The sequence below is a fragment of the Musa acuminata genome, chromosome BXJ3-1, assembly GCF_036884655.1.
Source record: "Musa acuminata AAA Group cultivar baxijiao chromosome BXJ3-1, Cavendish_Baxijiao_AAA, whole genome shotgun sequence".
Classification (NCBI taxonomy): domain Eukaryota; kingdom Viridiplantae; phylum Streptophyta; class Magnoliopsida; order Zingiberales; family Musaceae; genus Musa; species Musa acuminata.
This window is the reverse complement of record NC_088349.1, coordinates 17,952,822-17,977,500: the sequence shown is the minus strand read 5'-3', so window position 1 is coordinate 17,977,500 and position 24,679 is coordinate 17,952,822. Positions and strand designations below refer to the sequence as shown.

The 24,679-nt window shown below is 37.5% G+C and overlaps 2 protein-coding genes across 4 annotated transcripts in view; both read right to left on the bottom strand.

Moving 5' to 3' along the window:
• Window positions 1-1,036, bottom strand: part of LOC135629381 (serine/threonine protein phosphatase 2A 57 kDa regulatory subunit B' alpha isoform-like) — a 17,291-nt gene extending 16,255 nt beyond the window's left edge. Inside the window, exon 1 of one of the 2 annotated variants that reach the window (XM_065136653.1) lies at window positions 1-1,036. This exon is cut by the window's left edge and continues 357 nt beyond it. In XM_065136653.1, coding sequence (XP_064992725.1) covers window positions 1-783 — 783 coding nt within the window. In that variant the 5' untranslated portion in view covers window positions 784-1,036. The other variant, XM_065136654.1, reaches the window with a different exon arrangement.
• A 1,129-nt stretch (window positions 1,037-2,165) lies between these two features.
• Window positions 2,166-23,500, bottom strand: LOC103992039 (protein RNA-directed DNA methylation 3). 2 transcript variants are annotated; one of them, XM_009411608.3, is made up of 19 exons: window positions 23,211-23,500; window positions 17,875-18,116; window positions 17,639-17,794; window positions 15,005-15,163; window positions 14,827-14,910; window positions 12,653-12,720; window positions 12,236-12,553; window positions 12,098-12,146; window positions 11,868-12,023; window positions 11,297-11,449; window positions 11,155-11,227; window positions 10,930-11,088; window positions 10,806-10,842; window positions 10,614-10,678; window positions 10,277-10,352; window positions 9,987-10,051; window positions 5,806-5,898; window positions 3,852-5,699; window positions 2,166-3,740 (listed from the first exon to the last, which is right to left on the bottom strand). In XM_009411608.3, the coding sequence occupies exons 1-19, from the start codon at window positions 23,431-23,433 to the stop codon at window positions 2,347-2,349; spliced, it is 5,418 nt and encodes a 1,805-aa protein (XP_009409883.2). In that variant the 5' UTR covers window positions 23,434-23,500; the 3' UTR covers window positions 2,166-2,346. The 2 variants fall into 2 exon arrangements, with proteins under 2 accessions (XP_009409883.2, XP_009409884.2); XM_009411609.3 differs by having other exon boundaries at window positions 17,875-18,113.
• Between the last annotated feature and the right edge of the window lie 1,179 nt (window positions 23,501-24,679).

Here is a 24,679-nt window from a genome sequence, read left to right as displayed (position 1 = left end):
GCCAATGCCACTGTGTCGCTGAGTCTCGAAGATGAATCTGTAGAAGATATTGTTGATGGCTTTGCGGATGAAAGGGCGATGGATCATGAACTTGCCGTAGATGCGGTGGAGGATGGTCTTAAGGTACTCGCGCTCGCGGGGGTCCTCCGAATCAAAGAGGTCGAGAATGCGGAGCACGAAGGTGTGGTCGATGTAGCGCTTGGCGACCTTGGTATCGGTGTCGGAGGAGATGACAAAGCGGAGGAGGAGCTCGTAGACGAGCTGGAGGTGAGGCCAGGCAGGATCGAGGTAGGGGTCCTCCTCCTCGGGATCGGCAGCCTCGGAGCCGGTGTTCTCATGGGAGGCCGGGGGAAGGCAGCGGAATATGTTAATGGCGACGGTGCGGATAAGCTGCTCCTGGACAGGCTCAGCGAGACGGCCGGAGCCTGACTGCACGAAGTCGACGAGCTCCGAGAGGGTCTGCCGCTTCACCTCCTTCTCCCGGGCCGACCTTAGCGTGTCGGAGAAGTCGAAGACCACGGCGCAGATCTGGAGCTTGCGGAGGAAGAGCGCCTGCCGCTCAGGGACAGGCACGTCGCGGAAGAGCGGGAGGGATTCGATCTGTGGGGCGGCAGCGCCGGTGGGGAGGAGGTTGGCGGCGCCTCCGGGGGAGGGGACGGCGGTGCGGGAGGCGTGGTTGACGGTGACGGAGGAGGAGGCGGGGGCGGAGGCGGGTGGAGGCTCAGCGGCGACCTCCGCTTTGGGGCCCTTGCGGTTGGCCCGTTTCATGATCTTGTTCAACATTTCGCCTTATGTCTCCGGCCGCGCCGCCGCCGACGAAGCCCCAAATTGCTGTCCCCGGATCGATCCCGCGCCCCAATCGAGCTACAACAACGGAGGAGGGCAACGGGGAGAGAGCCTCATAATAGAAGGGGGTGGGAGAAGAGAGAGCAACGAGGAATCTGCGTTAAAATCCATCCGTCCATGGATTTGTGACAAGGAAAGAGAAGAAATGAGGTTCGCAAGGGAGGGGGAAAAGATGGTAGAATAGTGAAGGGAGGAGGATACAAATGGAGATGAAAGGATGTGGCTTTTTCCCTTTTCTTTTTCTTATTTTTCTCTCTTTATTTTTTTGGCTAAAAGTGGATGGACTACATGTTTGATTTGGATGGATGTGGGTAACTGCGATCGATGTCTGGACCCGATTTTTTTATAGTAAATATACAGGTAGGTTATAACCAAAATACATTTGTAACGAGTTCACGAAACATGATCACTAAAAGATAAAAAAACAATTCCAATAAGTTGGATGATAAAAAGAGCAAAAGGAAAATGGAAAGGAGGAAGACAAAAAGAGGAGAGTGGTGATGATACTCATGAGAATACGAGAAAGGATAGTGACGTGAGAAGCGAGGAGGATAAAGTGGCAATCAGAAAGAGATTAGAATATTACAAGTTTAGAGAGAACATTCATTTTTTTCATAAATACAATCAAAAAAAAAAAAAAAACTATAGTCCAAATTATTTTAGTCAAAGATGATTGGCCAGATGTAACTCCCGATATTTTCTTATGGGATAACCGTGGTGAAGAGGCAACCAAAGTGCCCATAAGCAATTCACGTGGAAAATAATCTCCAATAACTTTTGCTTTAGGCACATCAAAATTTCTTTCTGCCGTTCGAGCAAAAATTCGTCATATAGATCTCCCTCAGCTTGAACCACAAAGGACTCAGGTTTCAAACAACGCTTCAGAAAGGAAAGAAACCCTTGAAATGCCTCGACCAAAATAAAACTTTGAGAGTTGAAATGGCAGTATTGATCAAAACCAACAAATGAAAACAAAGTGATACGAGATTAGATAAATATGATCAAATGAGTTTAATCAGAATAATCTAAAATAAATTGGCTTCTTTAAGAAAATGACCTTATCCCCCTTTCCATAGAAATCCCAATTAATCCAACTTTAGCTAATAAGCACTTAAAAAAGAATTATATTGATTGGCAAGGTTATATAACCTGATATTTTAACTTAACACATCCTTAGCTACAACAATCAAGATGTGCATCGATGATAAACTAGGGATCTAACAGTTTACATAAATCCTGAGGTTTATGAGATAACAAGAGCTACTCATGCAAATTCGCGCAAGCTAAAATGCTACCATAAAAGATGATTTTAGACAAGCTTTTCAAAGAAGTCTAGATGCCAATAAGACCACATTTGAAGTCCAGAAACAGTCCAACAAGCTAGGTTCAGGACAGCAGACAATTGAACGGAAATTTACATGATTTATCAGCATAATTCAGATATATGTACAAACCAAAAATACATATTACTATCCTCCCTTGCTTCCACATCCATCGTTGTTAGTGCTCGTCCCAAGACACAGCTGCTTTGTCCCAACTGCACCCTTGATCACCGGCAGCTTGTGCATCTTTGGAATTTCTGCATGTACCAGATGCCTCACCAATATCTTCAGTATTCGTGGACCATTTATTCCAAGATGAAGATTGAACAACACCAAATTCCTTGGTCCTGGCCCAGTTCTCTTCTCCAACATCTGCTTCATCTTTGCTCCAGTTTGACGACCTTTTACTGCAGCCAGATGAGTCACCATCATGAGATTTTCCCTTGCTCCAATCATGTTGTTGATTAGTTTTTCCTCCGCATTCGGAATTTGTATGGTCTTTGGACTTTTCCCAACCAGTGTTTTCGTTGCTGCCCCAACTCGATACAGAATTTCTAGGTAATGATCCATCACCACAGCTCTCCCTGTCATCCTTCATATCAGATGAGAAAAAACTGCTGTGACCAGGACCCCTACCGCCACCATGACTAAAATGCCTTCCACCATCAAAATTATAACCACTGTTACGCCCCCAACATCTTCCGCTTCCAGACCATCTGCCTTGCTGGTTGGGTGGCCCATCGGAATTGTCACCTTGACTTTTATCTCTTGTTCCGAATCGGCCTCTTCCTCTTACCCAACTAGATCCCCTGTCTTCACTAAAATCTCTCTGCTTGTTCCATTTGCATTGCTTTTCACCATCAGCCTCATTATTTCCTCCCCTTCCTCTTCCCCAACCAGATCTTTGATTACCAACATGATCCATTTCATTATTCCAGCTACCACTGTCCCAGCTATTTTGTCCTCCACCTCTTCCTCTACCGAACCCATGACCCCCTTCTCTAGGTTTGCTCCATCTGTCAACCTGATCACCTTTCCCAAATTCTTCACCAGATGATTTTCGCCTGTACCATGTATCATTTTCACTTTGCTTGGATCCTCCTTGTTTCCAATCTTTCGAATCATTTGACTGTCTATCCTTCCACTGACCAGACTGACCAGACCAAGAATTCGTTGTTCTTTCCCAACTGCTAACTTGGCCAGAATGTTCCGTTCCTGGTTGTGTAGAATGTAGAACAGCAGCATTCCTGCTGTCAGTTTGATATCCACCTTGAACTGTGAAATCTTCTTTACTTTCTTTTGAATTATCACCCCAATTATTATCTTCATCAGTCTTCTCCCTTTGAGAATTAGTAGTTGTGTCCCAATTGCCATCTGCAGTTCTCTTTTTTCCCTCCATGTCCCAAGCATCTACATTTCCACTGCTAACCTCAGAATGAGTCCAATCACATGACTTGTCCAAAATGACACCTCTTGCTTTTTCATCACTTCTTACAGCTACCTCCCAGCTATTTATACCAGCACCGGTTGAATTTTTGCAAGACTCATCAGCTCTCGGTCCATCCCAAGCTCCTGTAAAAGTGGATGATTGGGTTTGAACAAAAAGCACCAGGAAAAGTCATGAGTTGCATTCATACAATCAAGTCATATGTCAGAATAAAGAAGCTAAAATCATTCACTAACCTCTAATTGTTTTCTCATAAGCTTTTACTTCCGAAGCATGGTCAGTCCAGCCACACCAGCCAGAGACTTGTTTTGCACCTGAAGCTTTCATGCTGTCCCATTCATATCCACCTGCAGCCTTACCTTCATCACTGGATGACAATTTATCCCAACCAGGCTTATTACCATCACTTACAATGGACATGTCCTGATTGTCCCCAATGAACCTTCTACAAATGGATATATGCAAATTCTCCGGAGCCGCAGGTACATTTTTTAAAGAATCACCTACCCATCCAGATGTAGTTGTAGTGCTCCACTTGTTTTTGTCATCATTACTCAACTCAAATTGTTCCCCAGCATGAGATTTTTCCCAGTTGCTGCTTCCCTCAGGTAAGCTTGCTCCCTTCTCCCAACAAGAAGCATCATCCACACCTTTGGCATCCTTTTTTGCATCAGCATCTTGTGAGAAGCTGCTCCAACCAGACAAGGACTGGCCAGCTAAAGATTTATTTTTGCTCCAGGAATGCATTTGACCAGTTTTTCCCAATGATTCATTTTGATTACAATTTCTCAATGCATTTTTATCATTTTCCCAATTAGACAACGAATCCACAGAACTTTGCTGGTTCTTCCAATCTGAAGTTTCAATCGCACCATGGCCCTTATCCCAATTGCAAACTTGCCCAACAGATCTCGTGTCACTAAGACCATCCCTATTACCTCCAGCTTCACCAGAATGTCCCCTGGCCTTGCCTCTGCCTTCATCTCTACCTCCTCCCCTACCAGATGACCACTCTTGATCTCCTGCATCATGCCTCATACATCCACTTACTCCATGGAATCCCCTTCCTCTTTCCCAACTACTTCCTCTAAACACATTAAATTCGTTTTGCCGGCTCCAGTTGTTATCATGGTTCCTATGTCCATTATCTTGTTCCCTTTCTCTTTCCAAACTAGAAGTTTGACCCCAGTTATGGTTCTTACTCCAGCTGTCCTGGGATCTATCATTATCAGTTGCACCTAGACCACCAACACGTTGTAATTCTCTAGGTTTTTCTGAGTTCATCCGAGTATTTGCATCAGCTCCTTCACAGTCTTTTCCTTTGTTCCAGTTGAAATCATAATTTCCTTTGGGTGACATTCGATTGTCCCCTAGACAATTCTGACTTTGGCCAGAAACTCCTGCTCTGCTTAATCTGCCAATTACAGCTTTGTCATTCTCTTTTGCTTTGACACGATAACCAGATAGACTAGCAGATGGACTCTTTGCATTATCCCAGTCACCAACCTCACATCCATGGTTTTGAATAGAATGGGACCCACCAATGGCAACAGCATCACAGCTGTTATTGTTTGTATCTTGCAATTTTGCAGCTTTTTGCCAAGCATCATCCTCAGTACTTATTTTGCCTTCTTTATTGTCCCAAGAACATGTATTATTGTTTGATTGAGTCTGACAAATAGCAGCAACATCCCAGTTGTCATTGCTTTTCTCTTGAGATTTTGCAGTTTTGTCCCATGCATCTTCTTTTTTACTCATTTTTCCTATTCCTTCACTGTCCCAAGAACATGCATTACTCTTTTTAACACTCTCATTACCCCAGATTCCTCCAGCATCATCTACGGAAGTTTTTGATTTCTCCCATCCATCCACATCATTCCTCAGAACAACTGCAGCTTTGTTACTCCAATCATATGATTTTATTTCACTACTTCCAGCTTGATCTCCAGCACCACTGGAAGCCTTCTCCAGCAAACCTGAATTGGATGAATTACCCCATCCACCTATGGCTCCATCAGAAGTAGGTGCATCAGTTCTATTAGCATATGTCACCTTGTTCCAAGGATCAGCTCCAAGTCCTAGACCTGTTCAAGGTTACAGTAGGCAATCAGAGTTCTCATGCAATCAATAGAGTTACAATAGGTAGAATTGCTTAAGCCTTCACAGCAGTAAATGAACCAGTTGTTTTACCCCAACCATCCGTGATCTCAATGGAACCACCTGAGGTCTGTTTACCAGTGGCTGTTGCCATATTACTCCAAGGATCAGCCTCATTTCCATGATCTGTTTAATATTAGAGCAAGACAATATAAACTCAACAAAGGTGCAAAGACTAAAAAAGCTATATTAGCGGCAATAAGCATTAAAAATTCCCACTAGTACAAGAACAAGATTTTTTGCCCCAATCATCCATTGTTTTATCATAATCACCTGTGTCAGTACTAGACACAGACACCAGTTTATTACCCCAAGGATCATCTTTGCATCCTTCTGCTTATAAAAATAGGACCAATCCGAAAGTGTTCAAGCAAACAAACAGTGATAAAAGGAAAAAAAGTTTGCCAGCCAACTAAAATTACCAAGCTGTAAACATGATTTAACAAGGTCAAAGTATTTATCAATTCCCCTTCCTTGCTATAGATAACTTCTGCAAACACTTGTTTACAATCCGTCAAATGCATGTTGCAAAATCTATTATAGGGGTGAACTGCACTTCTGCTTTCAGTTGAAACTCATAAACAGGAAAAGATAAAACAACACAGAGGGGTGAACTGTTAAAGCAGAAAATAAGTATTCCTCAATTAGATCACTCATTGACTGAACTTATATGGGTCCTATAACTACCAGCATACTGAAACATGGTATGCCAATATGCTGGTCAACACTGAGAAGGGGAGAGAAGGAGAAGAAAACGAAGAAGACGAAGAGGAGACACTGATTAGGAGAGTAATACAGTACAAGTAGGAAGAGGAAGTGGAGGAGAAGAGAGAAGCAGAGCAGTAAGAGGAAGAAGAGGTATAGGAGGAGAAGAGGAAGAGCAGATGTAACAAGCAGAAGAGTTGTCATGGACTTCTTTGGTTTTTGCCTAAATAGTATGACACCCTTGCGACATCCATCTACAAAAGGCCAGCTTCCAAGAATCTTAGTTGGTTTTTACCTAGGTCATGCAGCACCCTTGCGATATCCATCGCAAACGGTTAGCTACGACATAACCTCATACAGTCCCATAGGGACCTGCAAGCAAAAGAAACGGGTAACATGTTCATTAACTTAAATGCATGTGCAAATCCAAAAAATAAACTCATGATCGCACAAGCACACTTTATGGGCAATACAAAGTACAAAGATAGTCCTAGTAAGCTCGGAATGGCATGATGTCTAAAGCCCCATCTGGCAAAATGCCACCAAAGGGTTCTAGGGTGCCATATTTCACATTGCAAACGTGTGATGGGGGGAACGTTTCAGCCACAAATCAACAGGACTGTTTTGCCTACACGACATGGCTTTATCTAACAATGCTTGAATGTTTTACAAAAGCAAAATGGGACTGCTAAGACTATTAAATAACCCTTACAAGTTGTCTAGGTGAAAACAAACAAAAACACCCAAAATCGACACTAAAAAGGGTCTCAGTCATGAATCGAACTCCTTGACAGCAACACACAGTGACAGAGCAACAATTGTCGAAAGTCGAAGAGGTATTATTGTGAAGCAATGTGAAGGAAATAGGGGATAACAAGAGAGAGGTATTAATAATGCAGACGACTGCCTAAAGTCAGACCGACCAAACTGCCAAATCATTGAAACCGAGACAAGCGATAGGCCTAATTTTTTATAGTTGCCAAGCAATAACCTACTCACTGAACTGTACTAGGCAAAAAGGACTAGTCCTGTGTCAGCCGGTTCATGTTCAAACCAATAAATACTATGGGGTATGGACTAGTCCACGTGAAATTTTATACAATGACAAGAACCACACAAAAGGAACTACAAAAGGAAAACCAACTTGAAATGTAGAATATTAACAGGCACATGTTCAATTTAATCACACTAATCTATGACTCGATAATTTTCCAATTTTGTGATACAAAAAGTCATCTAACCAAATTAATATATATTTTAAAAGAGATGGTTCGAATATAAAAATATTATGTGATGCTGCAGCAGAAACATTTGAATTTTAAGTTTGTCTGAACAAAAAAGATTATTCAGTAAAATTAAATTTAGATTAGGCAAGTTTTGAGTCACAATTAAATATTTAATGAACATTTTGGGAAGAAGAATTATGGTCCATCAGAATCATGTAATTGTCTCCATTACACATCCCTTATGTCTTATTTAAAATAGATAAAAAGAATCAACTTAACTCAAAAACTAAGCTGAGTGGAAAAAGAAAAGGCTGTCTCACCGGATGCTGAACATATCAGGAGCGATACAAACACAGCTCAATATGCCAACAGCCTGGATTCAATCAAAGTTCATGTGCTTTGGCCAACCATTAGTAGTAGTGAGCCAAAACACCTAAGATTCGACTAAAGTTGGTCAAAACCCAACCCGTTCAAGCCCATTCATTTGAATAGTTGGGCCAGTTCAACTCATTTAACAGGCAAAATAAAAGGGCCTATATTCTTTCTATTAGCACAAATATTCCAACAACTTCACGCAAGAAAAAGAGCCTCAGAGGTCCATTTTCAATAAGCCAGCTGAAATACAAGGAGGTGATAACTTTTGATGAGGTACTCCCCTAATCCTTTTAGACATGCAAGTTCTCTGATTAAATGAAAATTTTGGTGACACCGAAGGCCTCTAGACAACTTGTTAGTCAAGTTTTATTATCATTAGGTGATCTACATTTCATTGTTTTCACATACTCTAGTCTAAAGAAAATGCAAGATACAAATACAATTCTACAGGGACTCTGGTGAGTGTGGGTGATCTGAAAACAGCCTTTTATGCATTTACGTTCTCTGATTGAATGCATTTAACTTTACTGCTGCACGAGATGGTCTATCTAGTTCACAAACCTACATCAGTCCCTGAAGCAACTAAACTGATGACCAATCAATCCTGAATGGCTTAAGCAACAAGTTCACATGCACCATATATGTATGAGTGATTAGGGTCCATGTACATGACTATCAAATAAGATACATGGAGCTACCACATTTGGCTCTTGTCGCATGTGCAAGCCCAAGATATAAAATCCTAATTAATTGATCATCGATAGCTACAGACAGAAAGGGCATCTAGAAGCTACTACAATCTATGAACAAAAAACAGCTCAATTCTGTAACAGTCAAGACACAACATACAAAAACTTAAAACTAAAAAGTATCTTCTTAAAATTGAAAACATAAAAATGACCCAGTTCATAATTTGATATCTTCTTTTACATTTCAGATAACATATCCTCATAACTTCAACATGTAGCAGCAAATATGTCAGAGGACAATATAAAGAAAAGGACAGCCAGAGTACAAGGATCCACCATGTCCTAGAACAATACATGAAACACGAAAAAATAAACAGGAAGAAGCATTGACCAAATGTTTACATGATTTATAAGTCTCAGGAGAATAAGATTGTTAGACTTCAATAGTGTGCATCATAACCACCTTCGACAGAAATAGATTTAGAGAAGGCAACAATGCTAAATACAGTATCATTATATCCTACTAAACATCATTGTTTCCAGCTACATTGCACAAAAAGGGTCATCACAGTTTAAATTTGTCTTACATACAGAAGTTAATTCACTAATTCTCGATATATGCTCTAAGAGTGTAATAATTGAAAAACTTGGCATTTTATACCTGCAAAATCAATTAGCCAAATCACAGCTGCAGTGATTCAGCAAGAAACGCATGTAACAATATGTAAAAACTATTTAAACACAATGCATATATGGCTCAAAATCGACTTTCCAATGTATAAATGGAAACAATTTGAGTTTGATTGGATGACATCTCCAAAAATAATAACCAGTTCAAACATTGTTACATGAACTCGTACCCAACAATTTAATTCAGCCACGCATCCAAGTATCCAGTTAGGCAAGCTGACACAACGGAGATACAAGAACGTGCACAAGAGCAATAATTTGTAAATATACATGTGACAATTGTGCTAAAATGTTGTGAGAAGTGAAGGCCATACAATCAGAAAAGGCTTCATCTCTATGCTGTTATCTCATTTCAAATCGGAAGAGTATAATTGAAGTGTCGGATAAGTGCCCTGCTCACAGATGCATGAATACAAATCCAACATATCTTGTGGGTTTCAAAGTGGAAGTCCATGTAATAGTCACCCAGTCAAATGAAATTAAATAATAACGAACATGAAAAAGATAAGTAGCTTCTAGAATTTGCTACCTGTTTGATTCTCATTGTTACAAGCAACTGATAGATTGGAGGAAGAAAAAGGTTGCCAAGAATCCCTGTGAAGAATTTAAAATGAAAATCAGGAGTGGCCACAGTGATTCACAATGTGCCATATGATTAACAATGCCACAGATTAGTTTAGAATCTTAAGTAAATTGTACGCTTTACTGCATATATTACGAACCACTTTCAGTTAGCCAATTTAATTAAATTAAACAAAGGTAAGAATAAAGTTAAGACAAAACAAACATGCAAAGGAAAGCACAGAGTGGTCACCAAACCTGCCAAATGATGGCATCACAGAGTCCCATGAACTTTTCTCTGCTGGTGTTGATGTTTCTCCAAATGATGGACAAGCTATAAAATTAAAGAATGGTTCAATATTGTAATACAGTAAGACAATAATTAAATCTTGGAATAATTTGATGATCTAGAAAAAAGACAAACATGGATGCAAATACTAGCGAAGGATTAAATAAATTTTCCTTGTAATATGTCAAAAGCACAAGTTGCTACATGTGAAAATCAAGCTGCAAAAGTTAGCAAATCCAGTATTCAGCTCCAACTAAGGATTGTTATTCAGCTTGGAAGACAAAAAAATGCTATACAAAGAAATACCTGTGGACAATCCAAAGTGATCAGAGGATATAGTAGCTTGATCAGATGATCCAGTTGCATTATCTCTTCCATCGAAAACAACAGATAATAAAATCAGAAGGCAGCAAAATACTGCAAAGTAAACCAAGAAGATACATCCAGCGACGAGCATCTATTAAAACTAATGTTTATGTATTTAAGGACATTAAATACCCTTTTATTTTCGGCACTGCTAGAGATTTGTCCTTAACTGCATGAAGAACGTGAAATATTTGTTAGAGAATAAAGATCAAAAAAATATACATCTTTCCAGTGAAAATCTTCTCAATCAACTAACCTGTTATAAGCTTCACTAAAGAATCCAGCTTAACTGTGACATCAGAGCGGTAGATGCCTACCACACGGCACAGGTACCCTTTCAGTGGACCTTCTCGGATCCTCAATGTCTGGCCAATTGAGAACATTTGCTCATTATCACTTTGGCCACGACGGGTGGCTGCATGTCAAATGCAAGATTAAGACAGTTTTCTTTCCACTAATTCAATGATATTCAGATACATACAGCCATGAGCATTGTTTTCTCGATCAAATGTTCTTATAGGTGATTGAGAGAATGAAGTGTTTGCTTCTTTTCCCTGAACAGAAAAAATAGACAAAATGAAAAGGTCACAATTACAAGAAAAATCCAGAATAAAATTCCCCACCTTTCCAGCCTTTACACCATAGGAATTCTTCGACTCTTTCACTTTCTCACATGACACGGATTTCACAGAAAAGAAACCACTATTTTTGGTTTCATATTCAGCATGAATAAAGAGTGTGCCCTTGTACATATGTTTCACAACTCCTTCTCTACCCTGCCAAAAAACGTAAACTATCAATCTCAACTAATTTATCAGAAAATAAACAGCCAATGTGAGAAAGAATTATATGCAAGAACAAAAACAAAGCACAGTAACTACTGAAGTAAATACTAATTGTTCAGATAAACTTCAAAAAGAAAATTTATGAACTAAGTAAACCATCACACACTCCAAGAAACTGTGTAGAACGTTGACCAAAGAACACAATATTATTTAGTTGTCGATGTTTGGTTCAAGCAAAGCTCATTTTAAGTAAAACTTTATCTGATGCATCACAACAAATAAAATGAAAAAGAAAACTAGTCTATTGAACATAACCTCACTATTTACATTATAGGGATTTTACGATGATGTTCAATCTCTCAAACTTGGAGTTGTGTTCTTAAAGATCAATTGATTAAATATTTATTACCTGCAATGGCCCTGCCAAAATTTTGACAATGTCATTAATGAATATGGTTGTCTTCTTCCAATCCAAAGCCGTGAACATTTTATCCACACATGAGTTCTTTATGTCCTGAATCTTAACTGTGACCACATTTTCTCCCTCTATGTCACCTTTCAATATCTGAAAAGATTAAAAAAATAAATGCATATTAAAGATTCAAACGGGTGAAGCAATTATTTTAGCAAAAGTGATACCTTGAAACAGTCCTTCTCAACAGCAATAATAACACCATAATGCTTCTGCCTGGAAGTCGGAAAGGAAGAAAGCTATTCAAAATTATATATTGCAGGTGATTAGTCTCAAATATGGAAAATGTGGCAGCACAAACTCACCCAAACAAGACAAGATCATGAAGACCGTAATCATTTTTTGTGACAACTGACACTTCATCATCCAATATTTCAGCTCCTGGCTTTTTCTTACGAGCATTGTAAATGCTTGAAACCCAGTTTAAGTCTTCAACCATATTATTAGTCACATCAGAGAACATTAAAAGCTCACTACTTGATGGCTGGACCCCAGAGAATATTACAGATCCAGTGGAAACCTTTTTGAACAAGTAACCATCCTTCAGCATCATGCCGTCAAGCACCTCAAAAAGTTCTCCAGTCAGCCGATCACGCTTGACTTCAATATGAGGTCTGAAGGACCTGATAGATTGTAGAGTTGACTTTATTTTCTAGAACTAAAATAGTTTAAACAATGAAAAATTAAATAAATATGAAATAAATGATATAATAAACAATTACTCGAGTTCATGAGAGCTTATCAAACGTGGTGCAGGAACAGCAGCAAGCTTCAATGATATCCCACCACCCTGCCAAATTAGAACTGATTTTATCCATGCAGCAACACTGCTAACTTGAGCATTTCATTCATTAATTGTACACATATCAGTAAAACAATGGTATTTACTTAACCCCAAAATCTATTTTTTATTCCATTAACCTTTTCCTAGTACAGAGTATGAAACAAAGTTTCAGACCAGAGCACAATGTAAAGCCGTGGCAAGAAAATATTCAATTTAGATTACATCACTCGCCATGCATGATCATTGAACAACTTTTACATTACTCTCCATCCACGATCATTGAACAACTTTAAGTTGACAATAAGAAAGAAAAGACAGCAGTATCCTTCAACCTTTGTCTTTAGAGAAAAATATTCCAAATATAAGAAGCAAGAAATTCCAGGTGCATTACAGAAGCAGATAACTATAGATCTGCATACAGAAGCTACCAAATGCACTCTCTATGAGCAGAATACTAACCAACAGAACCATCACTTGTACACAGGAAGTTTCCAGCAACCAGTAAAATATGCGTAAACTTGTCTTGGGTAAATTTTTTAACAACTAAAACCAGAACATTTTTTTTTATATGACTAAAACATGATGAGAAAACCAGAACATTTGTTTTGGATATGATTAAAACAAAAGTAGTTTTTTTCTTTCTTGAACTGCAAAAGTTTCAGCCTTACAAGAGTTCAAGTTATTGAGAACTTCCATAAAAGCACAAAAAATGAAATTTATTTTAAAATAAATGGTCATATTCTACAATATTGTAAATTGTAATCAAATCCAAATTACATAGCATGGATTTATTAAAATTGGTAAATTCTGCCCTGGACAAATTAACCTGGTTAAGAAAACAGTTTTTGTGTTCTAGTTGAGGATGAACTGGGCTGTCAGAGAGTATGTGCTCAAGAATATTCCACATACATATTGAGAAAAGAAAACTCCAAAAGAATTAATAAGCATCATAAATAAGAGTTTCCCTGGTATATATATAGAAAAATCCACAAATGACATGCATAACTGTTCCCTGTACAAGCAACTCAGATTGATGAGCAAAATAGAAGGAAAACTGAATTTCCAACAATACCCATACAAGTATAGACATTTCAGCAGTAAATAATATTTGTGTAACTTCAGGAAAATTCATATGCCAACATCAAAAGATATTTAATGCGCCCTCATATTTCCACTCAAAAACATGAATTTCACAAGGTAATTTAAAGGCTCCGATAAACATAACCCTCTCATTCATCTCCTTTCATTAACTTTTAGAAAAGAAAGCATTTTCCAGGCATGATATCAATAAGAACAATAAGATGTAACATGGCAGCAACATCAATGGGTCCACTCATCTATGTATCCTGAATGCATTTTAGGATTCTTACACCAACATCTCCAAAAGCAAATCTCTCTCTCTTATTTCCTATATCTTACCTATGTGTTCCGTGATGTTTTGAATATAGTAAGACCACAACCAATCCCCTAAATCCTCCACCCAGCTCTCATAACTGCAGCTAAATGCAAAAGAATGTAGTAAGCTCTAACTGTCAGCAATGTAGCTTCCAAGATGACCATATTCTTAACCATAGACCTATCACCCACTTTTGCATCTAGAAAACCTAGAATCTTCTTCCAAATCCACCACCACCGTCACTCATGCCACTGCACTTGAGCACAGAAAGATAAATAAAGTAGGAAGCACCACCTTCAGTCAGTGCAGGTAATAAAATATAGTGGACTTTTCATGGATGACCATGTTTTTGGCCCTTGATCCCAATTTTTTTCCAATTCCATACAAAGACTAGTCCAACTTTGTGCTGCCTCAAATCAATTATATATTGAACATGTTTCATCTAAAGGTTATTCAAGCAACCTAGCATATTAAAAATATATATACAAAGGTGTCAATCAGTCATAAGCACTTGGTACACATTCTATAGGACCTAACATAACAAATATCTCCTTGTAAAGATAAATACAGCAAACAAAACAAGCCATCAGATAAAAGGTATCAACTATGATACAATTTGGCTATATAATTTATACACATACCCATCAAAAACACATGATAGAAGAAACAGTCACAAAAAGGTAAACAAAAATGGTCAAACTAGTTGGATATCTTACAAATTTTTTGGCAATAGCTTGTAAATCAATTCTAGGAACCAACTTAATAGTTAATTGTTTCTGTCCATCATCAACCGCCACAACCTACAGAAAATATTCAATAAACATAACTATAGAATATAAAGAAGAATCAAAAAGCCTTGATAAGTAATACCAACAAAAACAAAATAATTACAACCTGTGCCAAGTCCCCTTTGTATTTTCCACTTTTCAAACGAACCCACTTTCCAGTACATACTTCAGGTAATTTGTTCCGAATAGCAAGCAAGTGTGGAACTTCACTTCTTGGGACAATATTGATTCTGCTTGAATATACGCTACAAAACCCTTTGCATGCCTGAAATATAAAAAATATGACAGTCACATGTATATAATGTACTTACTACTCTACACACACACACACAACTTCACTTCTTGGGACAATATTGATTCTGCTTGAATATATGCTACAAAACCCTTTGCATGCCTGAAATATAAAAAATATGACAGTCACATGTATATAATGTACTTACTACTCTACACACACACACACACACACACACACACAGAGTAGGACCAAATTAGGACCAAATTAATCATATACTTCAATGATAGGATGGGTATTCCATGTTCATATATCATATATTCTCTTGAAAGAAATCATGAAAAATCACATCTCACATAGGAAAATTACAAATTACTACAACACAAAATGCTGATATACTGACTTAGGATTTGCTATTAGTGTATTACAAATCACTACAACACAAGTTCTAGACTCATCCAAGACTAATAAATTCACTCTTTACAGGCCTTTGTGAATTTAAATAACGATTGATTAGCTTCACAAAGACTAATAACAAAAATTCATGTCAATAAGACAACTCTTGATTCCAATAAAATTTTGACAAAATGGTTACCAAGTGCATAAGGAACTATTTCTCGAACAATGGAGTCTACCAGAAGTTAGCATTAGATACACCTATCAAAAGATTCCAGATGATACACCTATGAAACTTAGTTCAGCATTAAGTCTCTCTTCTTTTTGATAGTACAAGACGTTGATCGGTTGATTGCCTGGTTTAGAAGAATAAGATAAAACATGGCTTCCATATCAGATAAGGATCGAACAACATGGATCAAGGTAAGCAAGCTGAAAATCTAAAGAACAAGTTGACCAAAACATAGAACACCTGAATTCAAGCAGTGAAAAACAAAGAATGGAACACCAAAATACCACATCTATTGATAACATAACCATGTGCATTTAAGAAATATAAATATCAAGCCCTTCACTTATGAAAGACCTCAGTTTTAAAAGTTTGGTGGTACGTCCGATTATGAATCCCATGCATCAACAAAGATAAACCAAACATAAAGTAACAAAAGTGGTGGATGAGGAGAGAAGAAATAAAGGTCGAAAAAGCACAGAAAGTAAGCAACAGTCGCAAGTAGAAACAAAGAGAATTTACATTTGTTTCCATTGACTTTATAGTGTTCCTTTGGCTGGATTGTTTGTGCTTTACTTCAATTCAGTTTTTTTGTTATCTATCATTTTTAAACCTAGTTTCCAGCTAAATAGTCAATCTGTCAATGTAATCAACCAATTCTGGCTGATAATTAGTTCCAAGTATTTTTAAATGGTTACGCATGAAGCATTTCATACATTGAACATTGTAAAGGCAATCAACAAAAAAAAAAAAGATTTTACCAAATGGACCTTTTTCAGCCCAGGATATCCTCTTATGGGCAATATCGCTTGTTACAAGGAGCATCAAATGTTTTTTGATTGCTTCTAACCAAAAGGTCCCAAAATGCTTGAGATGTTAGGTACTCGCCCGAGCGAAGTGAGATGCTCCAAAATATTAATATTTAAAAATATATATTACGAATGATAAATAAAAATAAAAATAAAAATGACACAATATGATTTCTACTAATGGAGACCTATGCTAAACAAGTTTCTAACCAGTGCTAAACAGTTCTAAAGAGTGGATCAGTATGCTGCTAAACAATTCTAAAGAGTGAACAAAGAAGAGTTCTAAAGAGTGGATCAATATGGCGCTAAACAATTCTAACCAATGCTAAATAGTTCTAGAGAGGGAACTGAGAAGAGGGGGAACCGACGACTGTCGACAACTGTGGAGGAAGGAGAGGGCGAATAGACGAAGCTACGAACGAAGGCGAGGGTGACGAAAGAAGGCAGCGGCGGTGGACGAAACTGCAGACGAAGGCAACGGACGAAGCTACAGATATAGGGTTTCACTTCAGGTATGTCTCACTAGGTAGAGCGGGGGGGGGGGGGGGGGGTGGTTGGGGAGAGGCGGGGTTGTTTGTGTTAGGGCATATTATTTGGTTTGATTCAAACGATTTGATTGAACCAACTTGCTCGTTCAATCGAACCAAGCTCAAATCTGGTCCCAACTTAACTTGGATGCTTGCCTGAGGCACCGAGGCTCAAGCGAGCGCCCGAGCAGCACTTCACTGAAACGCCTCGCACAAAGGTATTGTGAGGCACCTTGCACAAAGGTATTGTGAGACACCTCAACCAAGCACCTTTCGAAAACACCGCAATCAACAAAATCTTCTATGGGTCTTCCTCCACACTCTAACAACAATTGGTAAGATGACTACAAGAAATAAAAAATTCAATTATAGGTCCATCATGGTTAAAGATAAAATCACTCTTACCGAAGGAAACAAAAAAAATTCATCAATATATGTCCGCTTAACTTGAGCAACCAAAAACACAATAGTAAGATCCAAAACTGATATTTACTTATAATGTGCTAACTGCTAACAAATTTTACAAAGTATAAAGAAATCAAATTACCTCAATAACATCATATAGTTTATCAGCTTCAACAAAAACATAACCTTTGACATGCTCAAGAGCAAACACAGAAGAAATCTGCAGTTTCGTTCCCAAGTTTTCCAACTCAACATACTTTTGCATGAAGCAGAAGGTCATCTGTCGTTCACGTCCAACCTAAAACCAAGCAATTATGAAGCACTAGAATGCCAGTAACTTACAACATTAGGTAAGTCTTCAAGATTTTCCAAAGGTACCATGCATTTGACTTTCCAAATGATCACATCCTTCATTCCATCTGCTTCTGAGGCCTTGACATCACATTCAGCAGAATCATCATTGTATGTCACATGCTCTGAACCATGGGCATACCTATCATTGATTAGTTCTTCTAGTTCATCACCACTCAGCTCCTCTTTCACGAAAAAAGGAAGATGATGGGACTGTCCATCTCCAGTAATTTTTTTATTCTCATATTTTCCATCATCAGCGAAATCTACTATAAGTTGAAAAAAGAAAATAAAATTAGCAATCATGTCAAAATGTGCCAAGCTAATTAATTCAAACAACCTAGTAATGTATCATTATTTGAACAAAGCACAAAATCACTAGCAAGTAGAAAATACAAACAAAAATATCATAGAAGAAGTAGCAACTGAAACACATGTGCTATATTAAATGGAACATGCTACCAGAAAACTGACTACTACCACACTAACCCCATGTGCAAGAGACTGAAAAAAAAAAACAATAACCTAGTACCACAACCACTTGGAAAATAAAAAAACTAGAAACTGACCCTGATAAAAACATATAAGATACACTAATAACTGTCAATATAAGAGATAATACATGGAACTAAATTTTGATAAAAGAAGATATTGATTCCTCCACTAATAAAAAAACCACCATGTGATATTATGGCCACAAACTCGGTTCACTATGAGTATAAATACAGGTGTTTGTGCTAAGTTCATAATTGATGATAATACTAAAAGTCTAAAACTATTAAGTAACATTAAAATATGGGATATTGCTTTTATAATATGGATATTCCATTCCATCAACTAAAGCAATCAGATAACATATGACAAGGATATAGCAATGCATTATGTATCAACATGTACAAATAGTTGTAACCAAGTTCACAATGTTGATGTAAAATTGGTTATTAGGAAGACAAAATAATGTGTTTCCAATTAGGTGTAACCTCACATATGATAAAAGAAGAGAAAACTGTTTCAGATGGTATAGATATATATTAAAAGCAAGTAATGTAATTTTGCCCGGAATGGCACATACCAACCAGTATTAACCAATCCAGTCATGGTTCGGCAATCATCCAATTTCATGTGGTACAAGGCTTACCATGCAGTAAGCCCTGTGAATCAAAGTTCCTATCAGAACTGGACCAAACAATAAGCTCAGTTTCTTTTATTTATTTCCTAATCCTAAATCTGGTAAACCCCCCTCAGCCCTGCATCACACTGCACTGCACACTGCCTGCGCACTCCTCTTCTCATTTTTTCCATTCCATATCCACGAATGCCTCTAAGCCTCCATCTCCATCACCACCACCACCTCCTCCACTCCCCCCATACACATACACATCAAGCGCTCCCCTAGGCATGCCATGAATTCACTCAGGCATGTTGACTAACATAGGCATTGTGTAAGCAGCCACTGAGTCTGGGGCAAGCTAACATGGGCTCGTGCCAAATGCATTAGCTGATCCAACAGCTCGACTCAATCGTCAGCTTGCTACCGGCCTCTCCATCTCCTATACCACAAACTCTTTGTGACCCTCTCCATCTCGCCAACCGCTTTCACCCACTCCATTCCTCTTTTCCTTGCTTTTGTTAACAACCAAAGCCAATAATCGCCAATGATTGCCTAAAACAAGAGTGAAGTTCATAAAACAAAGGAAAAGTGACCTTATATTGATTAATCATGAATTAATATGTCAAAAGAAATGTTCCATTTAAAAAATGTAATTGCATGGAAATTAAGACCAGTATAAAAATGAAAGAATAGGATAAATATCCAAATATATATAATATATTTTTAAAAAGCATGAATCATATAGGATAACACAAAGAAGTAAAAATTGAGAAGAAACATAATAAAAAAGCAATGTTTCAACTTTCAAGAATCTAAATTATAAATAATTGAAAGAAAAACAGCAAAATCCAACAACTATATACCCATAATTTTCATATCAAGAGTAATTGGATAAAAATCAAAGACGAAAGACATTTAAGTGATAGTAGACAAGATAAAGCAACACATAAGAAGAAGGTAAAAAACCATTATTGGTAGTTGACATGTCGATTGCAGTTGCAAAGAATGAAAAAATGACAAAATGAATAAGCAATAAAGAATAAATAAACAAAAACAAGAATGATATAAAAAAATAAGATAGAAGTAGAAAGACCAACATAATTGGCAAGTAGCTACAAAAGAAAATGTCCAGTGTTAGAAGGGTAATGGATGGAGGAGAGAAGAGGTAGGCAAGAGAGAATGAAAAACATAAACAAAGAAAGAAAAAGATAATCTCACTACACTGGTAGACATCAAAAATAAACACGGGAAAAGGAAAGGACATAAAAGAAAGGACTCTTTAAAGTTAAACAATATGCATCTATTGTGCTTCTGACAGCACCTGTTGCTGCAACTTACACTAACAATCCCCAAACTATTGAGCCCAATCTGCCTTCACACCAAGATGGAAATGTATACTTCCAGTAATGCAAAACCACTACCTACATGTCACATTGAAATGAAAGAAAAAAGTCTAGAATGTGTGGTTAAGTTGGTTCAACCCACAAAATGGCACTCAGTTAAGTGCCTACAAATGGCCTACGATCCTAATCCACTTTTTACAATGCTGCACAAATCACCATCTAGAAGAACATATGTTGTGATAAGGAAAACAAGAGTTCCCAACCCATAACCAGAAGTAAAGATAAACTGGCTCATTTATGACAGACATCCCTATTTAACCATGATGTCAGCGCATAGAAATGACACAAATCCAAAGCAGCATATGGCAGATAATGAGCATACGGTAACATACCGACCGGTATGTTCAAATCCAACAGGCACAACCTTTGCCAAGAGCTAAATCCTTAATTAGCAAAAGGAATGCTATCTCTCGGCACTGCATACATGCATGTTTAAGACATGAATCATTAGCTTGAAAACAAAGCTTTACAAAAATGAGGGACAAATTATTGCATTTCCTAGTTCAAAAGCAAGAACTCCATTTCACTTGAGGCCCACAATTTTTTCACCAAATAAATCACAGTTGAAAACATAGTTGCAACTGAAAATATCACAGTCGGGCAAAATACCAAGCCCGCAATTATCAAGAGAAGGAATTCAGTAGTTGGTAATAATCCTGATAATAAGATATTATCTGCGCAGCCAATGTTCCATAAGAAACCCTAGGCTATAACACCAGCCATTGCAAAGCGTTATACAGCTTTATTAGTTCCATTAGGTGTGCGTATTTCCAAAATATTACATTAATTACCAAAAAACGTAATAATAGCAACCATTACCACAATAATACAAGTCCTTGGTGAGTTCCTAATTGAAATAATCACATCAAAGACAATTTCTCACAGCAAGCAAAAACAATACTTAAATTGCAGAAGCACAAACAGAATATGCTGCAACAATCAAGAACAACACTAATACGGTATCACAACAAGTACAAGAGCTTCATCCCACAAATAGATGATGGTTCACCCTTATAATACCATGCACATACATGCAAAAGAATTCAATGAGTATATGATAGATAGTGCACAAGCATGAGACCAATCAAAACATAATTGATCATAAACAATTGAGAAATTTGGGTTTCATCAAAAAAGAACCATCAAGTTACAAAACAAAGTTGAGTTGCATGAACATCTCTAAGAAATACAGGTGTTTATTTTAAATATATATATATATATATTCAGATGCCCCAGACAAACTTGGATAGAATTCAACACTAAAACAGCACACACAAACCTATCAACGTATATAACTATTAAGCGACAAAATTTGTGTCTTCAGTAAATTTCAGACATAATAATGACACTCAACATAGTCAGTTAAGGTAATTTTCTAAAATGATTGGTTGCTACAGTGAATTTTAGACATCATAAATTTATGAGTTAAATTAAATGGTAAAGCACAAGTAGGACCATAACATGGCCATTAAATAATTCTGTAATGAAAGGAATCGAAAGGATGGTTTCGCCCATCAAAGTCAACTAAAACCAGCACGTCACAGTGAAACTTTCACAAGACACTTGAACAGCCAAAAAACATTTAAACATAAATTCAATATTTGATATGTTTAAAATTAATCATATGAATCAACATCAATATATCAAAAGAATGTTTAACCAACCAAGTGTAAGTGTCATGTGAGTTACTGGATTTAGATTATCCTCAAAACCTGATAAGAAGGCAGTTCTTATTTTCAGTTTTATTAAATCATCCACATGATGTATAACAAACATCTAGATTCTGACAGCCAAGCCTCCAAACTCAAACAACTTAAACATTAGAAACTAGAAAATAACAAATGTCTAGAGGCTAGATTCAGACCTTAAATTTGGATATGAAATACCAGGACAGAACGAAAATCTGATGAAATCCCACATGCAACGCCACAAATTAAATGCCTTTAGAGTTCAAAGAGCATTGGATGTGTTGAAGATATCAACTAGATAATACCATTGTTGAATCAGAGTTAACCAAGGAAAATTAGATTGAAGAAAGAAGGTAAAAAGGCTCATAAACAAGATAATGAAGAAGCAAATTGTGAAATTAAAAAAAAAAAGTGTCATGCTTCATTTAAATATAGATTAGTTCATAAAGTTTTGAATGCAAATTATCTTCTGGCAAAGATACAACATTATCGCCATATTGGAAAATTAAACAACTAACTAGTATTCCACTATACATGACTTTCACATATCAAATTTTAAAATATTGATATAGAGAAGAGATTGTATCCATGGAGATGTAAGCTTAATACAGCTGCTAAACCACCACGACACATTCCGACATGTGTACATATTGCCTGTAAAATTTTGATCATGCATGCAACTATGTACATACATATTGTTCCGACATAACTCCCTCCATGATGACAGATGTAATATCATAGAACAAAAATGTGCATCATACACTTAAATTACCAATCCTTGATTTGAATAAAAACACCGTAGCAAATACCCCAGCATAACTCCTTAAAGACATTAGAGCTCAGCAATCCGGACTCATAAACCAACGTTTTTCGAAGCATATAAAAATAAAGCAAACTCCATAAACCTTAAACAGGTAGTTCGAATAGCCTGTGATGCCATTTCCCGATGCTTTCAACAGGCACTATAACCAATGGAAACGTATCATTCCACTGCTTGCACACCAGGAAAACATATTAAAACCCCAGAGCTAGAACTAGTGCGATCGACAACCAAGACACCGATTGAATCGTCGTTTGCAGGAAAATCAACGGAAAAAGCTAAAGGACAGCAGCGTAAACCCTAGAGTACAGATTGCCGCTCAGAGAGTACCGACATTATACCTAGATCGGTAATTTTTTCATCCACCTCGCTTTCCTCCTTGTTATCGCAGTCAGAATCGGCATCGACGGCCGCATCGTCGAAGAACTGGAGAACCCCAGGTCGCCGACGCCTCTTACGGCAGCCGCCGGGGTTCTCTGACGCCGCTGTCTTCCTCTTCACGGAAGAGGAAGGAGCGGCCGAGGCCGCAACTTTTCCGACGACCTGCTTCCCTTTCCCTTTCATCGTCGTCGGAAAATGGAAGACGACCACAACAAGAGCATAGTGTGGGTTTGTTTCGCCTTTTGGGCTTCCACTCCACCGTCGTTTTTACCGAGGGCAACGCATCGTCTTAGCTGCCGCGGAGAACGTTTATCAGATTAGTTCTTCCACGTGGCTCTCGTCAGCTTGTTACTCGAATCAGTAACTGGACGCAACGTAGTTCGTATAGGATATATTATATCGTTCTCCAAGTTGAGTTTATCGGCGGTGGTTTGATCACTCTTCGAGCTCCCTTAAGCTGCTGCAGTTCTGGCGGAAATATGTAAACAAAGTAATTCTTCCTTTTATTCCTTGCCAAGTGGTGCACAACTCGCTTACTAGGCAATAACAATGCGCCACGCAGTAGATGCACGATATATTATACTGCTCTATGAATTGAGTTTATTGGCGATGAGACCTCTTGATACCTGCCAGAGAAACGCCCTCTTTGGTTGCTGCACTCAGCCAAGCACACAGTGACCAAGTTAAAGTAGTACCAACTTCTCATCTAAGCCCAGTTATAGCTTCAAAATAAATGTTGTATTATATTTGTTTCTCCAATTTAAATTTAGTAGATATATCTTTCTTAAAAAGTAAGCATCTACATATATATTACATTTGGTTAATTTTCCTATCATTTGACTGTTAATTGAAGCTACAAATTATATTAATATCTTTTAAATACTCAGCATGATTTAAGAATATTATGTGTATTCTAGATATTTAGACTTTTTAAACTTAAACTGACCAAGAGTTTCTATATGAATGTTAACTATATATGTCATATCAAAATTTATAAGAAAAAATATGCTACATTTTAAGTTTTGAAAGGGTAACATCTTGGAAATAATATAGTCACGTATATGCATACTGACTAACCTAATGGGTCCTTTCTAGAACTAGACGTTTACTATATTTATCTAAATTTTTATTGTTTGACTTATTAATTTAGTTATAATTATTTATAATTTTGTAATAAACTGTCAAGATTTTTATCATATAGATTATATGACACATTTTAGTATTCTATTTCCTCTACTTAATCAGAAAAATATTAATTAATTCGATAATATAAAATCATCCTTCCTTTTATATTGGCCACCTTATTTGACTTATTATCTTTGTTACTTTTTCTTTCCATCTTTATTCTTTGGGTACTTAAACATATATCTCCATATTTATTTTCTGTTTCTACCGAATACGGATTGCTATTTTTGTTGTCATAATCTTA